The sequence below is a fragment of the Cynocephalus volans genome, chromosome 3 (assembly GCF_027409185.1).
Source record: "Cynocephalus volans isolate mCynVol1 chromosome 3, mCynVol1.pri, whole genome shotgun sequence".
Taxonomy (NCBI): domain Eukaryota; kingdom Metazoa; phylum Chordata; class Mammalia; order Dermoptera; family Cynocephalidae; genus Cynocephalus; species Cynocephalus volans.
The window spans coordinates 93,131,421-93,159,381 of NC_084462.1; the positions used below are offsets into that span (position 1 = coordinate 93,131,421).

A 27,961-nucleotide genomic window follows, 5' to 3' on the forward strand; every position below is an offset into this window, starting at 1 on the left:
TGTAGTTGCCAAGTTTCTGTTAAAACCATATTCATATTACTTTTTATTTTACAATTAGCAAATGCAAGTTTAGAATCTAATTACTTAAAATATATATACATTCTATTCATATAACTATTTATCGTGAAAAAAAAATTTTTTTTTTTTTAAGATTACCGGTAAGGGGATCTTAACCCTTGACTTGTTGTTGTCAGCACCACGCTCTCCCAAGTGAGCCATGGGCTGGCCCTATTTATTATGAAATTTTTTATAAAACATCTTACTTCAGGAACAGATGTTTTAGGATCTCACGAACACGTTCATATACATAGTTTGACTAAATAGGAGTCAATGAAAACTTTGGTCATCTTTGATTACCAAATCCTGTTTTCTCATTAAGAACATAAGAAAGTGAGGATCATTCAATCTAAAACAGGTACAAATATTTATATTTCTCAAATCCTGAATGTTCAAATAAAGCAGCTTAAATAAAGTTGCTAATAACCATCTCCAAAAAGTTTCAGTACATTTTAGATCAATGAAAATGAAATACAAATGTTCATACCTTGTGATTCCACATCTTATTATTAGCTGGAGTATTTACATCAACCTAATGTTAAACTTTGAGGAGGCAAAAAGCAAAAAATACTCTAGATATGCCTCATTTTCTTTAAATATTATGTCAGACTATGCACACTTCAAGATATTCTCTTAGCATCTTTTTAATAATTTTTTAAAATTCTTATTTATTTATTTATTTTTTGGTCTTTTTCGTGACCGGTACTCAGCCAGTAAGTGCACTGGCCATTCCTATATAGGATCTGAACCCGCAGTGGGAGCGTCGCTGCACTCCCAGCGCCGCTGCACTCCCAGCGCCGCACTCTCCCAAGTGCGCCACGGGATTGGCCCTCTCTTAGCATCTTAAGAAAAGGTATCTCTATTCTACAACTGCATAACTAATCCTGCTACTTCTTCATCTACAGCCTATTAAATTCTGATCATTCTTCATCTTTTTCTGTAAAATTATTTATGCTCAGCCAATTCTTACCTTTCCTTCTCTATTTACCTTCCTATTGGATTCAAAATAATACGGCCAAACCTGATATCATGACATCAACTCCTAACATCAAAATCTAGCAAAATCCTTTTTTCATTTCTCCACTAAATTGCACATCAAACCTGAACTACTCATAGTTTAAAAACTTTTCTTTCCCTTTTAGTTTATCCCCTATCATCTTAGGACTTCTAGATCCCCTCTTTCATTTCTGTCTAGCTAGTCAAAGGCAAAGGTGCTGAATTCTCAAAACACAACTATACATGCTAATTAGAAATTTATAAGAATAGGTTTTTCCCTCAAGATAAATTTTCTGTGAGAACTAAACCATATCTTAAGGTATAAGGTACTATACTGGATTGAATTATGTTCCTCCAAAACTCACTGAAATTTGAATTGTGTCCCCTAAGTTTTATGTATTAGAAACTTAGCCCCCACTTTGACTGTTAAGAGGGTGGGAAATCCTATTATGGTAACTGAAAGGTGGCACCTTAAAGAAATGAATGGACTGTAGGACCCTGCAGTAGTGAATGGATTAAAAATGGTGGTCAGGGTATGGTTCTGAGGGCTTTAAAAGAAGAGAGTCTCTCTCTCTCTCTCTCTGCTTTTTCTGCTTCCACCATCTTGCAATGTGAGACCCCTGGGTCACTGTCACCACCACCAGATGGATTTTGGACTTCCCAACCTCAGAAACTGTAAGCAATAAATTTCATTTTCTTATAAATCACCCAGTTCCATGTATTTTGTTATAAGCAACAAAAACAGACTGATACAGGTACCAATAACATGCTAAATAATAAAATATTTTCCAATATAAGATACATTTTTTGCTAACATCAAGAAATTGTAGGCATAGAGTATATGTGATTATATATGAAATTTGGTTAGCAAAAGAATGAAATACTCAGTTTTCAAAGCTCTTCTGGTACCCTAAAATATAAATTTTAAAATCACATTGAGAGAGTATATTAAAGGCTTTATTAGTCAGCATTAAGGGAGTATGCTTTTGAGACTATTTTAGTTTACCTGTATTAGATAATATGTAAAAATAAGAATAGGAAAAGGAGTGTGATCTTGCATGTGGTTAAATAATTGGGACCCAAATTATATTTAGACCTTGAGGGAAATATGATCCTGACAAAAAGGGGGGAAATCTAAAGTAGGAACGATTCTAATGAAATGAAATTATAATTTCTTGGGAGAGAAAATAAATCACAAAGTTCTCAGGAGTATGGGGGAAAGAACTCATTTAAATACAAAAATAAAAGTCTAGCTCTTTTGCTCCCTGGCTTCCTGAGGATAGACCACCATCATGAATGACAGTAACTGTCCAGAGCAGGAAGTTCACGAATATCTGACTACCTCAGAGGAAACAAATGGCCACTGATGTTCTTCACCCTGGGAAGGTAACGGTACCTAAAACAGAAATTTGGGAAAAACTAACCAACATTTACAAGACCACCGGATGTCACCTTTGTATTTGAATTCAGAACCCATTTTGGTGGTGGCAAGACAACTGACTTTGTTTGGCATGATTTACGATTCCTTGGATTATGCAAAGAGAAATGAACTCAAACATCAACTTGCAAGACAAGCCCTGTAGGAGAAGAAAAAGACCTTAAGAAAACAACAAAAGGAAAGCAAGAACAGGATGAAGAAAATCAGGGGAACTGCAAAGGCCAGTGCTGGTGTCGGCAAAAGAAGTAAAAATTCTACACTGAGTTTATCTGCAGTGATTGTGTGGATTTTTCACAAGAAGATTAATAAATTGTAAAAAACTAATAATAAATAAATATATGAATGAAAGTCTATAATTTATTCTTTTTTTTTTTTTTAGAATCAAATTCTTTTTTATTTTATTTTATTTTTATAATTTATTCTCAAAGGGTACCTGATACCAACCAAACTGGGGACTCTAGCATTAGACTACACTTAAATAAAAACATTTCAGAACACCTAGGACATATCTATAGTAAGTGTGATGGCTACTCATTCACTTGTATTGAGTAATTGTGCACTATTATTTTAAAAAAGAATTTAACCCCTTTATTCTACCTCTACAGATAATATACTTACCAAGTCTAAAACTAGGGAGAATTCTGGTGTGCTTCTTGTTTTCAATGGAAGAGCAGGTTTCCTATTTAGTTGTTCTTCTGTCAGTGGTGGAACATGTTTGATGAAATAATAGCTATAAATCAAATTTTTAAAAAATTTCAACATTTCTACTTTTTATAAATACAAACACATATTATGAAATTCAGCCCGTTTAAAATCTTTAATTAAATAAAGCACACTAACACAGTAAACCAAACTTTCAAAACATGTAAATAAAAGTGAAAATACACAAATTAGTATCTCTGTAACTCAGTAAACGTATTAATATCTACAGGTCACATGCTCTTGGCAATATACCATTTAGCCATCCCTCCACGCATGTACTTTCATTATGCTCCAAAAAGGAAATAAAGAAAACAAACAAAAAAACCCCCCAAAATAAAAAAATTAAAAAAAATAACTCACGGGTCAAATACTTCCCAGTCTTCTTCATAGGTGGCCTCCGCGTGAGCTGATGAATAACCACTATCTGGAGTTACTGGTGCTATTTAATAAAGTGAAAAACAAAATGTTACTTTTATTCAGTGCTTTCTATGAAGTATACATTTTTATTTCTTCTATATAAGATCTTCCTGAAGCCCTGTGAATTTTATTTATCATAGAAATACTTTATAAAGAGCATTTAAAAGCAGATTAACATATAGAGCAAACTTTAGATCCAAAAAGAAAAATTACCACTACAGACAACATGGCAAACTAGGTCATGGCTCATAGAATTAAGATCCATATCAGCTAAGAGAAAATTTACTACTTATCACTAGAAAAATACGCTCCACAAAAATTTGTTATCTACCTGGATGATATTTCTATGCAATAACCATAAAAATTTCACAGTGCTCTTTTAGCAAGCAGTAATACCTTACAAAGTACCTTCCTTGTATATGCAGGCAGACAATAAACATATGCTGACAACAGACCCAAATGTTTAGTTTTTAAACTTGAGATCCATGAAGTCTTTAAGAGGTCCATGAACCCCTTAAGGATTTATGAAAAAATATTGCAGATACATTTTTCCAGGAACTTTAAAGCTATCTATGATCTTGGAAAGTTAAGAAATTATGCCCTATGTAAATCCCTGCTTTAGAAGACCTACTATTTTACCTCTAATTTACAAGCAACTTAAAAATAACCAAGAAGCAATTCTACATTGTATGCCACATAGTTCATTCTCTATTTGAGCTAAGATTGTAACAATTGGTGGAGCTTTACAAACTATGCTGGGAATTTTCTAAGATAATAATTAAAACTGAAAGTGAAGGACAGGACAAAGGTAACTTACAAGCTAAACAGATAATGTCTCAGAGATAAAAATTTAAGGTGGAACCCAATAAAAATTGTTGCAATCTTTCTATAGAAATGGAATTTTGATGGATAAAAGCCTTTCAGGACAAAAACTAACCTTTTTTGCAATTATCATGTATTTCTGAGATGAAGTCAATAATGTGTGTATATTCAATGAATGGCATCAGATGTAAAGCAGAATTTCTGTTCCTCTGTAACAACCTTATGCCTCTAATGGTTCATTAGCACAAGGTAATAATGGAAAATACATCTTCTAAGCACTTTACTGTTTCAAATTCCTATTAACCTCAGAGAAAGGAAAGAATATTTTATAGAGTGCCTACATGGTAAATGTTTTTCATATTTCATTTCACTTAGACTTCAAAACCCTGTATTACTATTAGCACTTTAAAGCAAAGAAAATGGTTTCCAACTGTCTCAAGAGCTTAAATAATTTGTCCAAAGTCACGCAGCTAATAAGTAAATGTTAGAGCCAGCCTCCTACCTTCTTGTTCTCTTTGGCTACATTCTCAAAGTTAAGGAAAAGTAGTACTTTTGTCACTCATACCTATCTGTTAAGATCAGCATAACTGTTACCTCTATCAATCTTGTGATCACCCCAATCAGAATAATTGCAATGTGCCACCATGTCATTTTGTTCATTTATTTGTAATAGCACTTGCCACAGTAATTTTTCTGTATTCCTGGCTCTTCAATTAGATCATGAACTCTTCATCAAGAAGCATATTTTATTCACCTTTATCAAAAGCTCGCATTACAATAAATAGGTGCTCATAGATGTTAGGGGAATAAATGAATGTGATAACTGCAGTAAATCTTACTTTTCCCTTCTAGAAACCACTAAAGTTACAGAAATCCCTTCTCTATTCACAAATGGCAAAAAAAAATTGGTCAATACAAAGGCTTATACAGAAGCACAAAAATACAAAACAAACATCAAACAGGATGCCAAGAGCCCTAGACTTTAGTCTATACTTTACCATTCATTAGTCTTTCAACAATGGACAAAGTCATCAGCATAAAATGATAAGTCAAAGGTAGGTTAATTTGCAAATCTTTCCCACAAAAGAATGAGCTATCTGTTCATAATCTTATTGACTTGCTTGTTAGGTTCAGCATTATTCTTAAATTTTGAGTTTAACATTATAGATACGAATCTTTTACTTGATGAATTTAAAATAAATCTTTTCTCTATTTTGCTGATTTTCTTTTTCTTTGCTCTAACCAACTAAGCTAACTGAACAGCCCCCGTTTTTCCTTTTCATATTGGTATTACTCGGTTGCACTACATAGAAATTTCATAATTATATCCATTTTTTCTTTAAATGTTTGCTATTTCAATTTTTTAAAAAAATTTCCCATTACATTCAATAGAAATAAATTATTCTACTTCTTTATACCAAACTATATCTTTTAACCAATACATATTTACTGGGCTCTCTCAAATACCTAGCACCTCAAGGAATAAAACACAAATCTAAAATAAAATCTTGGTTCAAGAGGGAGAAGATGGTCATCGCAAGTTTTATTTCTGCTTTTAAGAATGGTAGAACATAATTTCACTTGTACCTTACATATATCTGTTTACCACAGCCCTCAGAAGTAATTCTTGATTTCATGTGTTTCCACATTTCAATGACAACTAACTCAGGAATCCAGCAATTATGTTAGTCCTATTTAAGCATCCAGAGTCAGGCTGCAAAGTATGGGTGTAGGGAAAGATCCAGGAACAGAAGCCTCTTTGGGAGGGTGTCATCTATGTACGAAATATGAAGGTCTGAGACTGCCTCTAGGTAGGGACCTCTGACCTAAGGGTCTAAGACTGGTGCAATTGTAAGCATGTTCACAGACACAAGCATATGTTTTGCTAGTTGTGTTAAATTTTGCCAAGCATTAAGATTTGGTTGACATAAACTGTAAAATGACTGCATCAAAATGATTTAAAATTTGGGGGATAGTTTTGATTCCAATTTTCATTTTTTTTTAAATTCGAGGAAGAAAAAATTATGCATTTAATCTGCCCATTTTAAAAATATATGAAATACTTTATTTTTACAATCTATTCATGAAGCTACATTACAAAAGGAATTTTCTTCACCTGTAAGGGGTGGGATTTCACGATTAACTGTTTCTTCTGCTTCTTCTAATCCATTATTTATTGATGGCCTCACTTGAACTGCTTGATTTGAGTAAGCCGCTCCATTAGTTGACGTAGTAGTACTGGTAGTGATCTCATCCACCTGTTCCATATCAAGTTGTTTTACTATCTCTTCAGCTTCCACAGCCTGTCCTGGGGAATCTGATCCTGATGTTCCTGAAATCATGATTCAGTGTACTCACCATCAACATTTAAAAACTCTAATATTTAGAAAAACTAAATGCAATATCACTGTACAATTTATTTAGACTGATAATTCATACAGTAACAAAGTAAGACTTTTCTAGACGTTTCAAACAATGAGGAATAAAGACAATTTTAGGCTAGAGTAGTATTTGTGAACAGAGTTTTTAAGTTTTCAGGCAGTTTAGAAGTCAACAGTTTATAGTCACATAGTCAAACATGTACAGTCAGTCACAATTTATAACCTCTTTTCATTAAAGCAAATATTAAGTACAATTAAGCATTATTTAATAGTAAATATTATTTATTAAATGTTAATAAGCATTTTATATATGTTCTTTATCCCCAAATAGCTCCCAATCCTTTTAATTCAGATACTAACCATCTTAGCCATTGTGGGTAACTGTAATTTTCAACCAGAGGTACTTATCCAAGAATGAGCTAATTATTTCCCTAACCATGAGAACCTTCTTATCAAAAGAACAACAAATAATTTCTCAACAAAATTCTATCTCCATAACAAATAAAGATTAAAATTGCCAAGTTCTTCTTCCACTATGAAATAATCCCAACTCTTTCCATTTCTTTCTGGAATCCTCCAAATGTCATTTTAAAAACCAAAAATAACAAATTCAACCACCAATATTCTCAACTTCCTTATAGAATATTCCTTCCATCAACATTCCATCAACATTTTTTATCCTCCCATACCCAATATACTAATTGAATCAGAATTCATTTATCCCCACTGCTGCTACCAGAACATTGGTTTTCAATTAATGTGCAAAAAATGCCTGCTCTTTTGAGACTGATGTTGTGTGGCTATATAATTCTTCAGTTATCCTCAGTGCTGTCACCTACCATCTACTGCCAGGATCCTCTCAATCACAGAGGAGTTTAACACCTAGCTAGGAGTTTACCACTGTATTTAATGCAGCATTTTGTCTAACTGTTATTACAGGTGATGTCAATGACTCAACTAAAGACTAATCCTTGAAGTTTTTGCCCTCTTCAGCTCCAACTATCTTCAGTCATACTGCTCTTTAGCAGTTATTACCATAGCCATAACCTGAACATTTCCACTAAGAAACTGTTCACCTATAAAACGTAAAATTCTTATATATTAATCCCTTACCACAGCCTCCTAACCTTTGAATTATCTATCTCATACTCACATTATATGTAATCTTCAAGCTTGATAAAGGCCAGTCTCTTTTATTCCAAACACATCCCCCGAAGGCTTTCTTTCCCACCCTCCTCATCTAGTTAGACTTCATGGTGTATCACTTAACCCACTTTCAGGCCAGCAGCCTGTATCCTTGCTTCCTTATTCTCCCACTGTCATCCATCAAGAGAAATCCCTCTTGAATCAATCTAATCAATAAGCTTCTCAGGCCCTAGCTCCAGGCTATGGAAGAAAACAATACAATTATAAAGACTAGTCATGTTCCAAATAAACCCCTATAATCTTAACCAGACCCATAGCATGCTGTTCAGTACATTTGTGTGTAGTCTTAGCTCCTTTTTCTCATTCCCCAGAGAAATCATTCTAAACCTTGGCCATTCTCTTCAAGTCCCCACCACCATGACTATCTCAGTGAATAACACTATCTTCTCTTTCAAAGAAAAAATTAACTATCAAATATCAACTCACTCTCTCCTTCCAATTTCAATTTTAACCTTTTACCTATTCTTTTGATCCCATCCCTGACAATAGTCTCCAGAAACTTTCTCCAATAGTTATTCTCTTTCCTCTATTTTCAATTTTCAACATTTTCCTTAGACCCTTTCCTGAAGCTTAAAAACATGCTTGTCTCTCACAAATACAAATTATCCTTTGAGACTATGTGACCTCTCTGGTTTCTTTCTTTCATATTCAAGCTCATAACAGTAGTCTACACTTGCTGTCTCCTTTCATATTCTCCATTTTACTCTTCTAACTCAAGAATATTAGGCTTCCAAATCTAACCACTCCTTTGAAACTGTTATGGCAAAAGAAACTAATAATCTTCTAATCATCAGGTTCAGTTATGTCTTTTTAATGCTCATATCCTTTTCTTCTATCTTTACAACTGTTTGGCCCTGGGTTTTAATAATCTCTCTTCCTTTAAACAATTCCAGATAGATCTACCATATGACCCAGCTATTCCACTGCTGGGTATATACCCAGAGGAATGGAAATCATCATGTCGAAGGGATACTTGTACTCCCATGTTTACTGCAGCACTGCTTACAATAGCCAAGAGTTGGAACCAGCCTAAATGCCCATCATTGAATGAGTAGATAAGGAAAATGTATTTCTACACAATGGAATACTACTCTGCTATATAAAAAAAAAAAAAAGAAAAAAATGAAATACTACCATTCGCATCAACATGGATGGACTTAGAGAAAATTATATTAAGTGAAATAAGCCAAGCACAGAAAGAGAAATACTACATGTTCTCACTTATTTGTTGTAGCTAATAAAAATAAATAAATACACAAATAAACGGGGGTGGGGGAAAGAAGACACAACAATCAGAACAATTCCTTGAACTTGTTCAGACAAGGGAATAGATAAGATGTTGATGGGGTTGGGGAGGAATTGGTAAAGGAACATGAAAATCAACTACATTGCATATTGATAAAATTTTTTAAAAAGAAAAAAGATAGATACTTGTATCTTAAGTATATAATACATACATGAAAAAAGTATTCACAAATTTTGACAAAAGTCACACACTATTAAACAACTGAATCTATATTTTAACTTTGATCCATCTTCTTGACACAAAATTAAAAGTGCCAAATAAGTTTTCGGGGGTCATTTTCACAGGGTTTCAATGAAATTTAATTTGAAGTTATGGTAATCTATGTTTCACAGACACCACTGTGCCAAATAAACTGTCCCTGTGTGCAAATTTATATTTGTCTGTTTGTTAAATGAATGTTTTCACTGACTGATTTTGAGATAATCTGTAAGATGTTAACATATATCTATACATTCTTACTATTTGTTAGTTATTTTGCCATTTTGCAAGAAAACACTGATTAAAAATATTTTTAAAAAGAAATAGTCTGTCTTCCTTTGGCTTCTATGATATGAAGTCTCTCCTGGCTTCCTCCATGTCTTCTTTTGTTGGCGTCTATTACTTTACTCAGTCCTTAATTGCTTTCCCCTAAGATTCTGGTCTTGGTCTGCTGAACCAAATAAACCATTTACTCCACTGGTTTCAACTAATACCTACTAGCTAATAATACTATGGTCTATTGCTTAAACCCAGAATTCAGAGGTCCACAGCAGAATAACAAATTATAACTAGACATTTTTATTTGGTTGTTTCACGGCATCTCAAACTCAGCATGGCCCAAATTAAACTGAATCATCTATTTCTCAGGAACTTTCTTCTTCTTGAATCTTCTACCCTTATATCATCTTAAATCTCTCCTCTTTCACTTCCAATCTATGCCCAGAATTTGTCTATTTTATATCCTTCTATCCCTCCTCTCTTCTCTAATACCAAAATTAAAGTTTCATCAAGCCTCACATGGACTACTATAAGTCTGCTAATTGTTCTCCCTGCCTCCGGCCTCTTTAGACACTAGCCCACACACACTGCTGCCAAAGTGATCCTACAAAACATAAACTTGATCAAATTATTCGCCTTTCAATTATCCCCTACTGACTAGAATAAAGTCCAAACATCTTACCTTGTTAGCTCTATAATCTGACTTTTTCATAACTCATAACTTTTTCATAACCTTATCCCTTCTCAAAACCAGTACTCATCAGTTTCTCAAATACACTATGATGTTTCCTGCTGCAAGGCCTTTGCTCGTGCTGCTCCTTCTACCTGGAATGCCCTTTACCATCTTTCACGATTCAACTTTTCTAAGCCTTTTATAAGCCACCACCCCTACCACCCAGAAGACAGGACACTCCATTCTTTGAACAGCCCACTATCCTATAACTATCAGCACCTATATAATTTATTATACTTATTTATTTATATAATCTCTCCCTCTTATAAAAAGTAAGCTCCTTGAGGGCAGGGATCATGTGTTAATCATTTTTAAATCTCCAGTGACTAATATAATGAACATTGTAGATGTTTTAAAAAAAAAAAATCTGTTGAATGAACTGAATTTTTCAAAACACCCCTAATATTTATGTATAATTATCCCATTTTGTGGATTAAAAAATAAGAATTTAAAGAACTGATCCAAGGTAACATAAGGAGTGGAAGACGTGGAATTTTAAAACAAGTGTCTAACTCTAAAACCTATTCTTTTTCCAATATACCAGCATCTAGTTCTAGATGTTAATATATGTTCCACAGAAAAGGGCTCCATGGTCAAATATGTCTAGGAAATACTGAAGCAAACAAAGCTAAAGGGATTTTAGTTTTGTTTTTTGTTTTGTTTTTCTTGTAGAACTTTGCAGTTTTTTAATATGCCAATGTGCATTATTTTCTCCCTCAGGGCATATTGGTTTTACATTACACCATCCTGCCTTTCAAAAATTGCACCATCATCCATAAGCTTAATTAAGACTATACTTTAAATAATCAAACAACAAGCATTTAATGGTTATCTTCCATGTGCCCAATACCATACCAAACACCATGGCAGATACAAAAATAATGACATGATCTCTTGCCCTTCAATAATCTAGAGACCAAATTATCATGTATGAAATTAGGTATTAATCAACAGAAAAGATAGGACACTAGCTAAGCCATTAAAAAAAACAAGGAAAGAAGCCAGTGTTGATTCTTTTGTAAAGACATCATATAATGAAATTTGAACTAGGTGGTTTTACACTATTTATCTAAAGCTACCCTAATTCAAATGAATTGAATTACTATTTATCTAGATTGAAATCCCCAGGGGATAAAAATCAAGGAAATTATAAAAATAAATTGCATTACCAAAAAACTCATCTAGTTTCAGCTCACTTAAAAATATTCAATAAAAGGGCATAAAGAAAAATCATGATTTGTAATAATGAATATGCTAATAATAAAAAGTAATTTAAAAAATATATTCAAAAATGCCATCTCACTGATCTAGAATATTGAAAATGTTTCTGGATTCTCTCCTGTACACTCTCTAACATCTCAACACAGTAAAAAAATAAAAACTTTCCCTCCAGCCCACAGTTTATCTAGCTTTTCAGATAATGAAAGGAGAGTTCACTACAACAGAATTAAACATAACTTACCTTTATTTCAGTCACTAAAAAAATGCTTTTAAGCTGTATATTTTTAATGAATTTGAAAACAAACATAACACTGACAAAATATCCCAGTAAAATTAAAAAGATCTCTTAAGAAATTAGAGAACCTATGAATTTTTTAACCCAAATTATGGTTAATGGTTTATACTTACCATTTTTATTTGCTGGTGAAAAAAAGTTGAAGACAGGAGAAAATATGGTCCCCAACAATGTAGTCCTTGGAGGACTGCCAGAGGAAGGATTATCTTCTAATTTTCCATTTTGTTTTACGTGTTGATTTGTCATTTCATAATTACCAGCTTCTAAGAAAAAAAAGAAAAAAGTTGTGCTCTACAAACACATTCAGAAATGTTTTATACATGATAAAAATATCTTTTTTTCACCTCAAAATCCTTCATGAAAACTGATTAAGTAAACAGTTCAGGAGAGCTTATTAAAGAAATCCTGAGGTAAATCACTTGTATATCAGATGATCTTTATACGTAACTGTATTAATAATGCTATATAGATGCTAATATTTACTGAGTTTTTTTCAACATAGATTTACATCTACAATTATATAGACTGAAAGGTTTCAAATCAACACAACATAACAGAAAACTAAGAAAATTCTTTGTAAGCAAGCAAGCAAACAAGTTACCACTATCAAAAACACAAATGCAAGATTCTGTTTTTATTTACATTTTGGGATGTGACCTACTTCATAAAACCTTTCCTCACATCTACTTCTAAAGAATGACAGCTAAATGAATAAAAGTAATATTCTACTGAAGCACACCATACATAGCAGTGTCAAAAATTACTTATGGATATTGAGGCAACATTTCAGAGTTGTTAGGAAGAATAACCAACTGTTTTCGAGTTTCTTGTAAATAAAAATTGTTCAGATTTTTGGAAAAAATAAAATAAACAAATGTTTTGATTAATCATCCTTTGGCCCTCCATAACCTTACTTGGTGTACACCACATTTCTTGCTATAGTTCTTTTAACTTGTTTCTTTCTCTCTATTTTCCCCTCCTGTCCTGTCTCAGTCTCCTTTTTCTTCCCATTAGTCACTTCTAACCATAAAATTACTGAGGGGAGGGGGGAGGGGAGATTATCATTGCTGTTGTTTAGGTTAGCATTGGTTAAAAGAACACTCCATGCTGTAAAGTGCTATTCTCTATAGCTTTCTCTACTTGTCCTAAATGTTCTTCTCTTTCTTTTTGACTTTGAGGAGCTTCTCAGCTATACAAATAAGGTAACTCACAGGATTTATCAACAGCAGCACTACTGACATCTGGGCCGGACAATTCTTTTTTGTGAGGGGCTGTCCTGTGCATTGTAGGATGTTTAGCAGCATCCCTGACATCTACCTGCCAGTAGCAACCCCTCCACTGGTTATGACAACCAAAAAGCCTTCAGATGTTGACAAATGTCCCCTGGGGGACAAAACCACCCCCAGCTGAAAGTGATCCAAATCTTTTCTAAATGGTGTGATCCAGAAACAAATCTTTGTACATATTTCAATTAAATTACGTCACAATTATTACTGCTTTAAAAAATGACTTTATTAGTCATTTCTTAAATGACTAGAGGTCAAAAATGTTGACCAATACACCTTTTTTTGCTAACTAGTAAAAAGCTACTTACTCTGCCTTTATTCACTCTAATTCATCAAAGTAAAAAATTTTAGAAAGGTAAATTTTTCTTTACTTCATGCTACTAATAATACAAAGGAGATTATGAAAATAAGGCAGAAACTGCTCAAAACAGATTTTTTAGAACAGATAAGGAACATGTCAGAGATCTCTGCTTACACCTAAATAAAACAATATCTAAATATTAACAAACCTCCATTTACTTGACTTTTCCGTCTTACTCGAGATATCTGTTTGTTAGGCTTTTCTCCGGCTCTTGGTGTTGAGGTGATCAAATTATTATCTATATCACGTTCAATTCTACTCCGTTTTGAAGGATTTTCTCTCTCTTCCTTAATACGTAAGAGAAAAACAACGTGTATTAAGCACAGTCATTCTGCCTTATAGGTTACACTTTTAAAATAATAAAATATGGCATAACAACTTTCCCCTGTTTTTCATATCTAGGAGAAACAAATTCCAATTAATATCAAAGAGTGGTAAAAAACACAAGAAAAATTTGACAGTGTTGTAAGAGTATTAATGCAATTATAATATACAAAATATAATTATAGCATCCCCGGTGTCCATTAAGTTTTCCATGCTATCAAAATATTGAATTATACAATGTACTCTGAATTTTCAGCAGTTTTCCTTCATTTTTATAACTATCCTAAAGAACAGAGATCATTTCCTCGAGCATTAAGGGTAGGAGAGAGAGCCCCACTGAACATGCTGGCAAGTCGCACATCACCAAAAAATAGGGCCTGCCATTGCTACACCCCCAATGCCCAAATTAACACCAAGGAATCTACACCTTAACAAAGCTCTGTATTCTTTACTCTATATGGGGCAAGTCCACATGACCAGTTTACACTATTCTTGCAGTATTACTAAAATAGTATACTTCCAAGCAGTATACATTAGTCTGATTTATTTTTCTCCATTTACATATCTATTTTTCTCGTTTGTAAAATTTTTCTAGACTCATCTACCACGACTGATTTTCTTACAGTATTTTAATATTGCCCTAATTCCTTGCTGTTTTGAGACTATCTGAAATCTTTTGATAAGGATTAGATGTCCAAATCTATACAGTATAATTCATACATATGATTAACATTCCTACTCAATTGGAATAAGTTTTCTACTTTTTTATATTTGATGCTTTTACCCCCACAGCAACTAATAAAATATACTACTATGCATTTTCTAAAGGCTGAATATTGTTATATTATTTCTGAAACAAACCTCGGTATTGTAAATGGTGACTATTACAATTTCTTACTTGGAGCAAAATTTAGAAAAAGATATTACTACAAATATCATTTAATAAAGAATTTTACTTTTACTTGGCAGTTTCTCTAATTTTAGGTAGCTCCATCAAAACAATATGGCATTATAGTACAAAATAATGCCTCAGTGATCCACAACAAAATTCTTCAAATTTTTTACTGTATATCATTCCCATGGTATTTTAAAAGATAAACAGAAAGCCTCATAACACAAATATGGGATCTCCATTACCAGAAAATTAAGGGGCTCTCTTTTATAAAGTACTTCAAGAACAGAAATAATGCAGTAAAGCTTCAACTACACTAAGCTCTAGCCTCCCCCTAAAGAAATGTCTTAGTACCTTCTTGAAAACCCTACATTCTATAACACTAAAAATAACAAAGAAAAAATGAGTACAGGAGAGGAGAGCAGGGTATGTTGGGGCAGATTACTTAATGCCTCTGTAACTTTGTAACCACAGTAATAACAAAAAAAAAAAAAAAAAAAATTGGGACCTGCAGAGATAACTTGGACACCCCAGTCAGGAAGCTAAGAGAAGCTGGAATGCTACCTCAGAGCATAACAAAAGGTACTAAAAACAATGAAGGAGAAACAGGATTTATGCGACCTGAGAAGTGGAGCTTTAACCAGTAGGGCTGCTGTTAAGGTGTACACAAAAGGAAATGTAAAATGCCACTTGCTAAGAGTACCTGCTAGACCAGGGTGTATCTCCCTGGGGAGGGAACCCCTGCTGCAGGTTATCACTTGTAATTAAAAACAAAAGACCAAAAACAGGTAGCCTGCGCAGCAGCAGAATTGAAACCTTTTTACTTTCCTGATGAAGTATAAATTTCAACCCCTATTATTCAGGCTCCTCTTATCTAGAGAAAATCATATATAAACCAATACACCACCCATATTACACTAACAATATCCTCCTATTTACCAGTAGTGTCTAAGCTGATTGCGGAGGCATCAAATTGTAGCAGAACAGACTATATACTGTGGTCAATTAAACACATTTACATACTTTAGCTTATATCTCTAAAAGAGAAAAGGAAGTTATTAAGGTCAAGACTAAAGTTCTATAGTCATTGACAGTAAAATTCCACTGTTCAGAATGCATTCAAATGTTGGATGATCTATGAAAAACAGTTCACCCCCAATCCTAGTCTTTCTTTTTTTCCTTTTCTTCTTCTTTTTTTTTGGCGGCTGGCCAGTAAAGGGATCCAAACCCTTGTCTTTGATGTAACCAGCACCGCAGTCTAACCATGTGAGCTAACCAGCCAGCTAGATAGTCTTTCTTAAACATTCAACTAATATACAATTTGGACATGGTATTATATTTATAAGAGGAACTAGGAGAAACAAGATTTCTACATTACTGCATAGGTTGTTTTACTAAGTTTAATAATCCTACAATGTCCTCTCTGGAATTTGTATTTTTCAAACTTGACTCTATGATAGGCTGTTAAGAGGGAAATTATGGGAAGGTGGTGTTCTTAAATCTGTGAATCCCCAAGTAAATACACAGAACTAAAAAGGCAACAAAAACCCAAGGGCAATGTTTACAACAAAACCAGGAGACCAGGTAACCCCCACCCCCCGACCCCCGCTCCAAACTCCAAAATGCAAGCAGATGAGGAAAAACCAATAGCCACAATAGCTAAATGCCCACAAACACCAGTGCAGAAGAAATCAGAGGGATGCAATAAGCTGAGTGGCACACCTGATAACAGGAGAAGCCCAAAATACCTAACCGGCAGGTATTCACTGGAAGCATGGCAGACCAACTTGAGAACAGCAGGTGAAAGAGGGGAGATTTCCTGCCAAATCCAATAGCAAAGGGGATCCACAGTTTGAAATGAAATGACTAGAATAGTTTTGCTCCTATGAACTCTTGAAAAATTGACCAACTATGGCTCCCTTCCAGAATAGGGCTCTACACTTACGGGAAAGTGCTGGGAGTGGAATCAAAATTGAGCAGGACAGGCACAATAGAGAGGAAAGAAAGAGAAGTTCTAAATATACACGGGGTAGAGATAAAGACGTAGGAAAACTCAAAAAGCACTGCTATTTTCTTAACACTACACAAAAATAAAACAACTAGTTTGAAAAGATAATCTGAACTACTCAACCTTCCAAAAAAGTCAGAAAAACTAATCTTGCTTAAAAATGAGACGGAAAAAAAGTATAAACGTCAAATCTCACACAAAATTATTGTAATAAAACACACATGGAGTAGAATACCACCTCTATCAATAAAGAAAGCATGCCAGAAAACCATGCATAGAGAACAGATCAAAATTATAACATTCTATTTCAAAACAAGACAAAAGACATTAAGAAAATATGAGACACATACCAGAGTTAGAAAAACTCAAATAGAACTATCAGAAGAATTAGAAATAAAAGAAAAAAATCATTTTGGAAATAAAGACTAAACTAGATGGTATGCAAGGATAAGTAAACAAAATGGATTATGCCTTGAGAAACAGAAAGTAAAATGGGGAAAACTTTATAAAAAAGAAATAAAGATAAAAAGAAATCAAGAAAATTTGACAGATATTGAAGATGAAGGTGATAAAACAGAAAGAAAATAGCAATCCCTGAAGAAGGAAACCAAAGCAAAAGCATGGCAACAGAAGAAATACTAAAAAACTTTTCACAAACAAAAAAACTTTGAACTTTAAAAATTTTGTTTTATTTTATTTTTAATTGACAAATAAAAATTGCATATATTTATCATGTATAACAAGTTTTGAAATATATATACACTGTGGAATGGCTAAATCAAGCTAATTAACATATACATTATTGCATATACTTATTTTTTGTGGTGAGAACACATAAAATCTATTCTCAGCAATTTTCAAGAATACAATACATTGTTATTAACTATAGTCACCATGCTGTATAATAGATCTAACAGGACAAAAGAACTAGAAATAAAAGAAAAAATCATTTGGAAATAAAGACTAAACTAGAAGGGATGTAAGAGTGAGTAAACAAAACATTACGCCTTTAAGAGGAATAGAAAGTATAATGAGGGAAACTTTTTAAAAAAAGATATAAAGTTAAAAAGAAATCAAAAAAGACATTAAGAAAGTATGAGACACATTGCAGAGTTAGAAAAACTTGAACTTATTACTATCTAAGTGAAATTTTGTATCCTTTGACCAATATCTCCCCAACCCTGAGGAGGCTGAGGGCCTCAGCCACACCCCTCACCCCCTACCCCCCAACATCTGCATCCAGTCCAGCTACCACCATTAGGTCGCTAATGCTCACCTCCCAAGACACGGTGAGGAGGGCCGAGGGCCTCAATCACGTCCCCCCAACTTCCACATCCAGCTCAGCCTGGGCTCCTCTGCCAGATGAGGGGGGGTGCCACGGGCCTCAACTGTGCCCCCTCCCCCTTCCTCATCCTCCCACCTTATCCCCCCTCCCCTCCTCTCTCTCCCTCCACCCCAACTGCTCTGCAACATCATCTTAGAATGTAAAAATAATAAATTAAAAAATAAAAATAAAATATCTTAACCCCCAAAAATCTCCCTAGCCCCAAATGAAAAAAATTACACATTGAAAGATCACACTCTTTACCTGAGAACATCAATCTAGAAAAACCATTAGCAATACATACTCTAAACTTAACAAATTTTAAAGTAGAAAAAAATCTTTTGGAGAATAAGACAAAATTAATTCATTTATAAAGCAAAAAACATAAATTATTATAAAATATTTGACAGCAATGTTTCTTATGCCAGAAGAAAATGAAATAATATTTTAAACTATCAAGAAGATAAAATGTGAGCCAAGGATTATATATCTGGCAAAACTGATTTCAAACATAGAAGGGCACTGCTACCTACATGCAAAAACCCAAAGTATTGTTTCCATGAGTCTTTTCTGTGGGATTTACTAGACAACAAAAATGACTACAGACAATGACATGAGGACTGAAGATAAACATTAAACATACTGAACATCTGCAGCGCCTGGAGAACTCAGGCAGCTGGAGGATAAAAGGATGTAATGACTAGATGCTCAAAAATGTAGATATAAAACTATAAGACAATTGGTGATATATTAAAAGGTTTTGAATTTTCACTATAAAGACATTCTGAGACAGAAAACTTGACAGAATTCATTGCACACAGATCCACACAAGAAATACTAAATGAAGTTCTCCAGGCATAAGATAAATAACACCAGATGGGGTCCTAAATGTGCAGTAAGGGATAAACACCACAACAGCAAATATACGAGTAAATATAAAAGATCTTCGTGTTCAGTACTTCTACTGTGCTCTTACTAGCTATCTTCAAGTTATACCTGTTGTAATCTCTGTAACTTCATTATGATCCAGTAAATTATTATTTTGAAATCTCAGTTTTATAAACATATATGTGAAACAATAAAAGTACTCTTGTTTTGCAATATATATTAAATTTTTCTAAAAAGCTTTCTAAACTTTAATCTAAAATAGTCATTTTAGAATCTAGTAATATGTTTAAATAATTCTTAATTATAAAAATATTACAAATTTTATTTTAAAATATATTAGAGGGGAAAAAATATATATATATATATATTAGAGGGGAGATTTGAAGACTTGTGATTTCAATCCACTCCTGTACTGCTGAAAAAGAAACTGACGTATCAGAATTCTCTAACTCACAAAAGGAGTAAATCCACTCCAAAGAAACTAGATGCGATTGTAAATAACAAATGAAAACATGATAAAGCCATCCTCTCTTTGGCTGCATAAATATTATTAAGTTGCCTTTTTATGTCTTATGTAATAGAACACATTCAAACAGAATTATGGTGCCAATTCAGCCACAATGTCATTTGAGAATAATCAACGTTTTTTAGAAAAAAGGAATTTAATATTTTTCTTGGGAGAGCATGGTGCTGGTAACACCAAGGTCATGAGTTTGGATCCCTGCACTGGCCAGCTGCCCAAAAAAAAAAAAAAAAAGGGATTTCATATTTTAAATATATACATGATGAGTTTTTTAAAAGCCAAAAATTGTTACAGCTTTTCAAACTAAAAGTAAAAAAGCCAGAAAGAGTAAGTTTTCACATTGCATTGGTTGAAAATGTGTATACAATATCAGATAGACTTACAAATCTCTGCATAGTAGATAGTGCTGAAAGCCTGCTGGATGAAAAGTCAATAAAAGAAACAGGCAGTCCCATTTTCCAATGATAAAGTAACTCACTGAATGAAAGACTTATCTGTGAATGAAAAAAGAGTTAATATCTGGTCTGTAGAATTGTACTTTGCCTTACAGATGTGGCTGGGCTTGCTGTTTTGCCTGTATTTTTCTGATACCAGCATCAACTAATCATCAAACGCCTTTTGTATTGTGAATGCATGGTAACAAACACAAGTGGTGAATAATTTTTTTGTATCTCAGTGTGTATTGGAACAACCTCTGTTGACATTTGTGCTGACCGTGCAAAAGCAATGTTGGATATAACTACTGGTACCTTAGCACAAATCAAGGCACTGACACTCAATAGTCATTGTATTCTTCACTGCCATGCACAGCGGGAGGGGGGGGGGGCACGGGAGGCAAGTTCCATTTCAGTTGTTTTTTTTTTTTTTTGGTGGCTGGTCAATGCAGGGATTGAACCCTGGATCTTGTTGTTATCAGCACCACGCTCTAACCAATTGAGCTAACCAGCCAGCCCTCCACTTAAAAAAGTTCTTGATGAAGCTGTAAAATTTATTAAATATCAACCCTTAAATATGAGTCAACATTCTGTGTGATGAAATGGGAACTATACATAAAGCATTTCTGCTACATACTGAAGTTCTACAACTGTCTTGAGAAAAAGCACTGGAATGATTGAGTTGTAAGCTGAATTAGGCCATTTTTCCCATGAAAAATTATTTTTACTTAAGTAGATATTTTCTCAAAAGTGAACAAAGGAAGCACATCACTTCAAGAAAGCCTGACACTTTTGTTGCCAATAATAAAATTTGAGCTTTCAAGCAAAAATTGTAATTTTAGAAATCTTGGGCCCACTACTGCATGACCTTGACAGCTTGCCAACACTTAAAGCTTCTCTGTAGAGATCAGTGGGGATATTCATGAATGTAATTTTTTTAATACTGTATAATGAAATGTGTCAATATGTAGAAGATCTGCATAACTCAGTGAACCAGTAATTCTCCAAACAGCCAATGCATGATGTTACAAATCATATGTAGGTAAGAGATCCATCCCTTGTGCAAGACAGACCAAAGAAGACATCATTGCAGTGGTTTCAAATTCAATCTTGGACCAAGAACTTTTAATAAACTACTGCTTGTCAAGTTTGGTACAGTTATCAACAGAGTATCCACAATTACCTAAAAAGGACATTAGAATACTCCTCCCTTTTTCTAAATATATATGTGATTTCTTTATGTTTCAGTGATAACAACAAGCTACCTTATATTAAGCCATTAGGTTTATAAAATTATGTCATGCTTTCCACCAATTTTCTTTTCTCCCCTCTTTTAAAAAAATAATTTAATGAATATTTTAGGATTTAAATTTGTTTTCAATGATTAAAAGGGGTGATATTTATCCTGTTCTGCACAAATCTGCTAATTTTCTTTTCGCTTTTAGAAAGTAGATATGTTGCACAAAATGTTATTTGTGTTAACATGTAGTGTGTTTATAATTGTAATTATAAATGAACAGATATTTTCAAAATTCCTCAGTTTTAATATCTCATATGATATTAATATTATATATAACCCACATGTTTTTTAAGGTCCTCAACGGTTTGCAAAGGGTAAAAGATCTTGAGACCAAAAAGTTTAAGAAATACTTCCTTAAGTGCTACTACTAATGAAATCACAAGAGTTAAAAAGTACCCCCCAGCAACCAATAGAGAAAATTTTCAAATTAACAGTTCACAAAAGAAGATCCACATATGGCAAAGCACATGAAAAGGTTCTTAAACTCACCAATCATCAAGGAAATGCAAATTAAAAGCAATGAGTTACCACCCCACCCATGTAGAAAGATTAAAGGTAAAAAGACTTATAATAGGGGGGGGGGGGGGAGAGGGAGGAGGGAGGGAGGTTTCGGTAATTGGCCACAATAATCAACCACATTGTATATTGACAAAATAAAATTAAAAAAAAAAAAAAAAGACATAATACCAAATACTGGTGAGGATGTGGGCAACTTAAACTCTCAGAAGTTGTTAGATGGAATGTAAAATGGTACAAATAACTTGTAAAACAGCTGGGCAGTTTCTTAAAAGTTAAACAGTCTTTTCAACAAATGGTGCTAGGACTTAATGAATATCAGCATGCAAGAGAATGAAAATGGACCCTTATTCTCACACCATCTACAAAATTAACTCAAACTGTTTCACAGAGCTAAAACTATAAAACTCTTATAAGAAAACTTAGCGCTAAATCTTTGTCACCTTGAATTTGGCAATAGTTTCTTGGATAGGACACCAAAAGCACAACCAACAAAGGAATATATAAACAAATTGGACTTCATCAAAATTTAAAACATTTGTGCTTTGAAGGAGTCCACAGAATGGGAGAAAATATCTCCATATCATAAATCTGAATAAGGGACTTAAATGTAGAATATATAAAGAACTCTTACAATTCAATAATAAAAAGATATAAATAACCCAATTTTAAAATGGGTAAAGGACTTGAAAAGACATTTCTCCCAAGAAGACGCACAAAGGGCCAACAAGCACATGAAAAGATACTCAACGCCATCAGTCAGTAGGGAAATGCGTATCAAAACCACAAAACCTCTTCACACTCACCAGGATGGCTATAATAAAAAAGATAGACAATAACAAGTGTTGAGCCCTCTACTAGTGAGAGTGTAAAATGGTACAGCCACTTTGAAAAAACTTTGGCAGTTCCTTAAAAAGCTAAACATAAAGCCAACATATGACCCTGCAATTCAACTCCTAGGTATATATCGGAGAAAAATTAAAATAGATGTCCACACAAAAATTTCTTTGTGAATGTTCACAGTAGTCATTTTTCAAAATAACCAAATTGTGATAACAACTCAAATGTCCACTAACTGAAGAATGGATAATCAAAATGTAGTATAGCCATACAACGGAATATTACTTGGCAATACAAAGAAATGAATACATGACACAACATGAATGAACTTTGAAAACATTACACTAAATGAAAGAAGCCAGGCATTGTGTTAAGTGAAAGAAGCCAGACAGTATGTATGGTATCATACATATTGTATTGTATGATATTGTTTATATGAAATGTCCAGAATAAGCACATCTATAGAGAAAGAAAGTAGATTAGTGATTGCTTAGGGCTGGGGAGGAAGAGGGAATTGAAGGTGACAGCCAGTGGGTACAGGGTTTCCTTTGGGGGTGATGTACATGTTCTAAAATTAATTGTAGTAATGGTTGTACAACTGTGTACTACACTAAAAGCTACTGAATATATACTTCAAGTGTGTGAATTTCACTGATACACAGCATAGTGCCTATAATTAACGATACTGTATTGTATACTTAAAATTTTCTAGGAGGGTAGATCTTATGTTAAGTGTTCTTACCACAAAAATAACAACAATAAAAATAATAATAATAAATGGGGTGTGGGAAATCGGGAGGTGATGGATATGTTTATGGGTTTGATGGTGGTGAAAATTTTACGGGTGTATACTTTATCTCCAAACTCATCAAGTTGTATAAATTAAATAAGTACAGCTTTTTGCATGCCAAAAATAACAATGAATAAAGGTTTTACACTGCAAAAATACATGGGTAAGTCTTATTGTATGTAAATTATGTCTCAATAAAGCTCCTACAAAAAAAGTTAAACATACATTATATGATCTAGCAATACCAATCTTAGTTAACCAAATAGTCACAGCAACTTTATTTATGATAGCCAAAAAAACCTAGAAACAACCTAAATAGGTAAACAGACTGTGGTACATTCATACAATGCAATACTACGGGGGGGGGGGGGGGAGATAAACAAACTACAACATATTTGGTAACACAGACGAATCCAAAATTTTATGCTGAGTGAAGAAAGCAAGACACCATATGATTACAATCATATGAAAACTCTAGAAAAGACTAGAATAAACTATAATGATAGAAAGCAGGTCAGTGGTTGTCTGGGGTGATGCTGGGAGATTGTCTGCAAAGGCTATAAAGGTACTCTTTGGTTATGTGTACAAATCTGTCAAAATTCATGAAGATATGTACTGAAAACGAGTATATTTTATTGTTTAATTATACCTCAGTAAACTTGATTTTTAAAAGTCGTTATAGGATAAATGGAATTCTGATACCTAGTTCACCAAAAAGCCAGGAAAATAACAGAGTAACAAATGGGATAAATACAGAATTAATAACAAGATGGGAGACGTTAAACTCAACTGTATTAATAATTTATGTTAAATGAAACTAGATTAAACGTGCCAATTTAAAATAAATACACAGGTTAAAGAGTGGAAAAAGACTATCAGGCAAATACTAAGTAAGAAAGCTATGTATCTATATCAATATCAGGCAAAATAAACCTGAAGATAAATAATATTACTAGAGATGAGAGACATTTCATGGTTTAACAACTCACACCGTACAATATTAATGTGTATGTACCTAACAACAGAACTTCAAAATACACGAAGCAAAAATTAACAGAACTGACAGGCAAAGTAAACAAATTCACAGCAATATTTGGAGGTTTAACATCCCTCTCTTAATAACTGATAAAACATGCAGGTTAAATCTAAGATATAAAAGACTGGAATATTATCAACCAATCTTACCTAATTGATATTTATAGAATACTGCATTGAACAATTCCAGAATACACATATATTTTCAAATACACATAGAACATTCAACAAGATAGACTATATGCTAGAAAGTATTAAAAAATACCAAAGAAATCAAATCATACAGAGTACATTCTTGAATCACAATGATATTAAATTAAAAATCAACAACTATAAGATATCTAAGAAATGCCCAAATATCTGGAAATTAAATAACACATTTCTAAGTAACCCATAGAAGAAATCACAAAGATAATAAGGTAATAAAAATATAACAAACCAAAACATATGGGATACAGGAGAAAGCAATACTTTGAAATTCATAGCTTTAAAAACTTACTTCAGGAAAAAATATAAGTGTAAAGTCAATGATATAAGCAAGGGGCTGTCAAAGTACAAGTGCAGACCAAATCCAGCATGCTGTTTCTGTACGGGCAGAAAACTAAGAATGGTTTTCATAGTTTTAAATGGTTGGGGGGGAAAAAAACCAAACAAACAATATTTCAAGACACTGATATTCAAATACCAGTGTCCAAAGTCATGCTCATTCATTTAGGTATTGTCTACAGAATTGAGCAGTAATTGCAAGAAAGACAATATAGTCCACAAAGCCTAAAATAATTCTTATCTAAAATATTTACAGAAAAAGTTTACTGACCCCTGATTTAAGCTCCCACCTGTAGAAGCTAGAAAAGTGAAAGTAAATCAAACTGAAAACAGAAAATATCAAAAATAAAGAGGAGAAATCAATTAAAATGAAAATGAACAGAAAATAGAGAAAATCTCTTTGAAAGAACAACACGATAAACCCTAGGAAAACATCAAAATAAAGATAAATCATAAGTTATCTACATCAGGAATGAAAAGAGGAACATCATTACAGATCCTACAGACATAATTAAGTTAATACAGAAATACTGTGAAAACTTTATACCAAATAAATCGACAACTTAGATAAAAAATGGTGAATTACTTAAAAATGCCTATGACCAAAACTAAAGAACAGAAAAGCTAAAACATCCCATGTATATTAGAGAAATTAAATTTACAATAAAAGCTATCCCACAAAGAAAATTCCAGTAACATTCCAGATATCCCACTCCTGCCAAATATTTAAGGATAAAATACTACCACTCCAATACATGTTCTTTCAGAAAAGAGAAGGGAACAGTCCTCAACTTGTTTTATGACACCAGCATAATCCTGATCCCACAATCTAAAAATATTACAAATCAAGACAACTACAGACCAAATTTCCTCATGAATAAAGACATAAAAATAATCTAAAACCAAAAACCAAAAAACAGCAAATCAGCTCCAACAATAGAAGTTATGGTATTCCATTCAAAAACATTTATGTGCTACTCCAAATTAAAAGAATAAAAGAAGAAAATCTGGGTTTTTTTGTTTTTGTTTTTGTTTGGCGGCTGGCTGGTAAAGGGATCTTATAACTAAAGAAGAAAATCTGAAGAACATCTCAAAAGAAGCAGAAAAGGCTTTGACAAAACTCAAAAACATGATAAAAATGTTTTGCAAAGTAGGAAGAGAAAGGAACTTCCTCAAACTGATAAAAGATAACTACAAAAATCAATTAGCTAACATCATTCCTAATGGTGAAACAAACTCTTTTCCCCTAAGATCAGCAACAAGGCAAGTGTGTTTGCTCTCACTGCTTCTACTGAACATTGTACTAAGTGACTTTAGCAATTTCACACAGTACCAAGTCAGTATAGAAAAAAGTTATATTTCTACACATTAGCAACAAACAACTAGAAAGTAAAGTTTTTAAGTGTATGCCATTCAAAATAACATAGTAAAACATCAGATATCTAGGAATAAAACTAATGAAAGTTGTGCATGACCTCTATGTTACTGGGAGAAATGAAGAATACCTATATTAAGAGGTTTAACATGATCATGAATAGGCAGACCAAATGATCTACACATTCAGTAAAATTTCTATTATAATTCCAGTGGGCTTTTTTGAATAGACAAGCTAATTCTAAAATCTGTATGAAAGTAAAAGGATATAAAACAATAAAACAAACTTGAAAAAAGGACAAAGTTGAAGGATTTATATTATCTCATTTCAAAATTCACTATAAAAGCTACAGTAATAAAGCCAATGTAGTATGGGTATAATGATAGACATACAGTTCAATGGAACAGAATACATTTTAGAAATAAATCCAAATGTACATGGCTTTTTGACTTTCAAGGAAGGTTATCAATCTAATGTTGAAAGGAAAGTCTCTAAAAAATGTTGCTTGACTAAACGGATATCCGTTTTTGGGGTGGGGGGACTTTTCCTTCTTCCCTATTTATTAATGTTTTATCTATCTGTGTCATGTCATTACTTCATTCTAGAGGTTAAAATCTGTTACTACCCAAATCCTAGAATGAGACATTTCTTCAAGGACCCTAGTTCCTTTTAGTGGAGAACAGTAGTTAGAAACCAAGATCTGGACACTAGGTGCACATAGTTCAGCAGACAGAACAAGGAAATATATAAATATATGCATGGGGGGAAGGGTGAAAGAGAGAGAGAGGAGGTGAGAGAAAGAGAGAATGAATGACAATGAATAAATATCAAATTGTAGTTTCCTTCATAAATTCATCCAGTTAGCCTGAGCTTATTTTTTTCCGTCCATAATAAATGGTGAATTACTTCACTAATCCAGTTGTTAAATAACACATCTGGAGAGAGTTGCTTACAGGAACAAGTGGGATTTAACTTTAGTAAGGAGGAAGAAAATTCCCAAATAAAACTATAAAAATTGGCAAAACAGAGGTTAAAGAATTAGAATAAAAGTTTTCAGCTAATCATGTTTTTCAGACTAAGGGATACAACCCACCAGCGGATCATGAATTCAATTTAAAATAAATTAACCTTTAAAAGAAAAACCAGAGTACGTCACATATATTAATTAAGGGTGAACTTTGTTTCATACATATGAATGGAGTATAAGATATATTTCTATCTTGGGTCATAGTTAAAAGATCTAAAAATACTGATTTAATATAAGGGGTAAGAATGTTTTGATATTTCATCAGAATTACACCCATATGGAAATTGATGATCCTTAACTATGACAGCATAACAGTATTTAGGTAAGAACAGATGAAGAGGTCATTTCGTTATAAGGAAAACTCTAGAGACCGCCAATTTAGAAAGGGGCAGAGAGATTCCTAGTAGAAAGCAAATACAGTTGTGAGACCTTCACTTCAAG

At 33.2% G+C, this 27,961-nt stretch overlaps 1 protein-coding gene across 3 annotated transcripts in view; it reads right to left on the minus strand.

Annotated features, from left to right (window-relative positions):
• The window catches only part of CTDSPL2 (CTD small phosphatase like 2), a 65,354-nt gene that overhangs the window by 17,770 nt on the left and 19,623 nt on the right, over positions 1–27,961 (minus strand). For all 3 annotated transcript variants that reach the window (XM_063089801.1, XM_063089800.1, XM_063089802.1), the window contains exons 3-7: positions 13,847–13,985; positions 12,165–12,314; positions 6,549–6,764; positions 3,554–3,632; positions 3,110–3,221 (exon numbers count right to left, since the gene is read on the minus strand). In XM_063089801.1, coding sequence (XP_062945871.1) covers positions 3,110–3,221; positions 3,554–3,632; positions 6,549–6,764; positions 12,165–12,314; positions 13,847–13,985 — 696 coding nt within the window. The remainder of the gene's footprint in view (positions 1–3,109; positions 3,222–3,553; positions 3,633–6,548; positions 6,765–12,164; positions 12,315–13,846; positions 13,986–27,961) is intronic.